Source organism: Camelina sativa, chromosome 13, assembly GCF_000633955.1.
Source record: "Camelina sativa cultivar DH55 chromosome 13, Cs, whole genome shotgun sequence".
Classification (NCBI taxonomy): Eukaryota; Viridiplantae; Streptophyta; class Magnoliopsida; order Brassicales; family Brassicaceae; genus Camelina; species Camelina sativa.
The window spans coordinates 21,256,177-21,260,004 of NC_025697.1; the positions used below are offsets into that span (position 1 = coordinate 21,256,177).

A 3,828-nucleotide genomic window follows, 5' to 3' on the forward strand; every position below is an offset into this window, starting at 1 on the left:
ATTCTTAAGTGTATTAATATAGCCCACAGATTGACCAATTAATCTATAACCTTTTTTGTAACCAATCTATATTTAATCTATAACATATTTTGTAACCAACTTATAAAAATTATATAGTATACAAAAAAAAGTTGTGTACTTCCATTTTATTTTATAGGGGATTTCGGTTGTAATTATCTTTTGCCAGAAGATATGCTTGACTATGTCGTGGTTATATAGTTAAGAAAAAATTTGTGGCTATATGTAACTAACGTGCCACAAATAATAACAAGAAATGTTTGTGGTTTTGTATCCATGGCCACAAATTAGACACAAAATAGTTAAGGATTTTGCACTTTCAAGATTGTGTCTTATTTGTTGTACAAAATTACTTAGTCACAACATGTTTGTAGCTAATTTGCGGATGTGGACAATTTTTCTTGTTGTGCGACTCGGTGTTCACAAAAAAATCCTCCTATAATATTCCTACTTTAACAAATAGAAGATGTGTAAATGACAGTTGCCGCAATATGGGCACTTACGCATCTCGATCCGTTTTCTTAGCGTTAAATCAGGTATTATGAGAATGAACAATATCCTAAAAATAGGCAACAAAGATTTTGGCTTTCATAAATAAATTATTTTGTGACTTAGTAAAACACGGATGATAATTAGCAAATTTCATTATTTATATTCTTACGAGCAGTGAGCATAAAAACCCAGCATACTATTTCTTACGAGCAGTGAGCAGTAACTCATATGCTCTGTATTTGTTTTATTTTATTATTCTTTTGTTTTTCCTGGTGTGGATTGGCCAACGTAAAAGTATTGAGCAAGCATAAGATTCTTGTGAACATTATGTCGTAATAGGCACCCGTCGTGTGTTTTTTCCCCCTTCAAATTATATTGAACGTTTAGGCATACGAACCCAATAGAACGTATGATTTTTTACGTGACTATATCTCTGGTTTGAATTTAGTTAGTAATTACCGTAATTTTTGAAACGTATGTGTTGTTCTTGTTATATAGTAATGAGCTCGAATTTTCAGCCATCGCACGTTATTCATCTTCCTATTACTATTGGCGACAAAGGGTAATGCATTTTGATAATTCCATCTCGATACTGATGATAAAGTTGTAATTCATATCTTTTTAAATTGATAAAGAGGGTTATCCAAAAGTGGCGACTTTGATGAAGTGCGTGAGAAGATGCATTTGGCTATTTCAATGAGTAGAACCAATATGTTGGACACCGTTCTCGATGAATTCAGAGTGGTAAGGATAAGATTTTGTACATTCGTGTGTTTGTTCATATTTACAAGGAATATGTGTCATGTGTGTAGTGAGTGTGTACGGATATATACTCGGGGTTGATGAGTTTTCCTGCATATGCGTAGGCCTACTTGAGTCTCTCATGCGAAGATCGTAAGAAGCTATTGCTTATCTTGGCCAAAGAGTATTACATCGACAGGATTCATGTCCGAGAACTCATTGATCAGTACGTCAAACTCAAAATCATTAGCCGGACAGAAACATCTACACCGGATCTCGATGGCCCTTTGAATCGTATTCGCTGGAGTCTTGGACACGCCCTCAGGCCAACATATGCCGTGCTTTTTGAGAGGCTAAACAGATGCAATGAAGGGCCGAAATTTTTATGCACTCTCCAATGCGACATTCTGTTAATGCTTAGGTAAGTAATTAATTAGGATATATTTTTCCTGTAGTATGATGGTTAATTTATTTTCTGTGAAAGCCTTACTTTTAAAATTTGGCAGAAAAGATAATTTGTCGTCCTTGCGAGCATTGGAATCACATCTAAAAGAAATATCTTAAGTATCCACCGAGACTGTCCAAAGGTTTCACTTTGTCCAATTACTAGTGGGGCCCTGAAACCAAGCAATACAAGTTTGTGCTTTTGGCCCAATTCGATTGACTATTGGAGCGGTCGTCATGTTAATAATAGTTTAAAGTGGGTATGAGAACAAGAGAGGTGGTGAGTTTGATTCTTCTCACCGGCAGGCGGCAGTTGTCATTGAATTTAACTTTCCTTAAAGTTTTACTACGTAATCAGCCTTTTTAACTTTTATCGGAACAAATGTTTGCTCTTAAAAATTTAGTACTTTCCTCTTATTAACCGGAAAGTTTTTAATAAAACTAACATTAGTTTTGTAGAAAAATACATCTAAATGAAAACAAAACAAAAAAAAAATATGTAAAGGAGGTAAAAAAACCGTAACTATAATAATAAAAAAATATGTGAAAAAAGTAAAAAACGTAATTATAATAGTTCTGAAATTAGATAAACACGAGTTAATTTAATTAACCCGATAATCTGACCCAATTTTATGTTATAATCTCAGCAATTCTGTGCCTAACTTCTTTTAAATCATGACCGTAGAATTTAAGAATCTTTTAGTCTTAGCCGCTCGCTACTCTGTCAATATTAAACCAAAGAAACCAAATTATTGCTTTTAAGATAGCTAGGTGTTAGTCCATGCAATGTGTGGTTGCATGCATGATGATTTTTTTTTTTGTCAAACCAAACATTAATTAGAAGAGAATTCCAAGATTGGTGGTCCAAACCGGAGAAAAAGAATTTACAAATGAAGTTTCAGAGATTAGTGTTTTCGAAGATCGAGCGAAGCAATTTGCCTTCAAATTTTATGCATGTGGGATCTTAAACAGGGTGAAGAGTGGAAAAGAATCTAGGAGCAAGTTGAATTCATTCAACAGGTTGAAAATCGCCGGCCAATCTTCAAGAGTCTGAACAATCGAGACTAGCTGAGCACAATCCGTCTCCAAACTTTGAAAAACAAGTCCAACAAAAGGATATTTTCCATGGCTCATATCAATGCTTCTAACTCCGAATGGAGCTGGAAGGGCTTCATCGAAGACATCTTGCTTCCAATAACAAAGTCTTATCCTCACCGCTAAAACACCGCCAGCCTAAGCCAGCATCTAAATTTGTTGCCTTCCAAGAGCTATCTATCTGACAACAAGGTAAATGATCTCGGACTGCTAAAAGGACCAAAGGAAGAATCCTCTGAGAAAGATTGTGCCTCCTCCCATAATAACTTATCACATAAATCCTGATTTAGAACATTTATTGGCTACCTTTATACCTTGAAAAACTTTTTATTCCTATATTTTGAGAGCGACAAAAAAATCCATGGTAACTGAAATTGTGTGTCTGGTTCTCTCGGCTGAGGCGATCCCTTCCAGAAAATAAAATCCAAGTTTGAATACGCCGAAGCATAAAGGAAACCGACTGATACTATTGGAACCGGAGACAAATCCCAAATCCTACGCAAGCGTGGACACTCAAAGAGGGCGTGAATAAATGTCTTGATCGCAGAGTCACATCTTTTAAACCGAGTGTCACACCATACACCTCGGTGAGCTAGCCGGTCAATCACACGAAGAAATCCATAGGCAATTTGCCAAAAAAGTGTTGAAGTTTTGGTGCAACTCTAAGTTACCAAGCGTGAACTCGGAGACCAGTACATGTCGGACCATACTAAAAAAATTGGTTTGCGGAGAGGCTAAAAAAATTGCCTTGGCCACCTATGTCACCAAAGTACACTTATATTTTCGGTCAAATGTCCTGAGAGAACTCTACAGTTAAGTGTGCTTATGCTGGAGTAGTTTCAGGATAGGTGACCTTCCAGGAAGTGATTGTCGGAACTATGCGAGTGAGGACAAAACATAAAAAGCATATTACATTACCAGTTACTACATTCGAATTGTCCCTACTATTTCCTACAAAATCATAACACTACTAAATTTTCCCACATAAAATACAATATGATTAGTTAGGATCAAAATATCACACCATGTAATGTTTAA

General features: G+C 35.8%; 1 protein-coding gene across 2 annotated transcripts; it reads left to right on the forward strand.

The window, feature by feature from the left end:
- Nucleotides 699-2,069, forward strand: LOC104737360. 2 transcript variants are annotated; one of them, XM_010457527.2, is made up of 5 exons: nt 699-917; nt 1,009-1,072; nt 1,146-1,254; nt 1,377-1,672; nt 1,758-2,069. In XM_010457527.2, exons 2-5 carry the CDS (start codon nt 1,011-1,013, stop codon nt 1,813-1,815), a joined length of 525 nt encoding a protein of 174 aa, XP_010455829.1. In that variant the 5' UTR covers nt 699-917; nt 1,009-1,010; the 3' UTR covers nt 1,816-2,069. The 2 variants fall into 2 exon arrangements, with proteins under 2 accessions (XP_010455829.1, XP_010455828.1); XM_010457526.2 differs by having other exon boundaries at nt 699-1,072.

Excerpts from the sequence above, each read along its gene's own strand:
- LOC104737360 (XM_010457526.2), top strand. The coding sequence starts at position 987 with ATGTGTTGTTCTTGTTATATAGTAATGAGCTCGAATTTTCAGCCATCG. Across the intron at positions 1,073-1,145 it reads ATTACTATTGGCGACAAAGG|AGGGTTATCCAAAAGTGGCG; the intron begins GTAATGCATTTT and ends AAATTGATAAAG. Across the intron at positions 1,673-1,757 it reads GACATTCTGTTAATGCTTAG|AAAAGATAATTTGTCGTCCT; the intron begins GTAAGTAATTAA and ends AAAATTTGGCAG.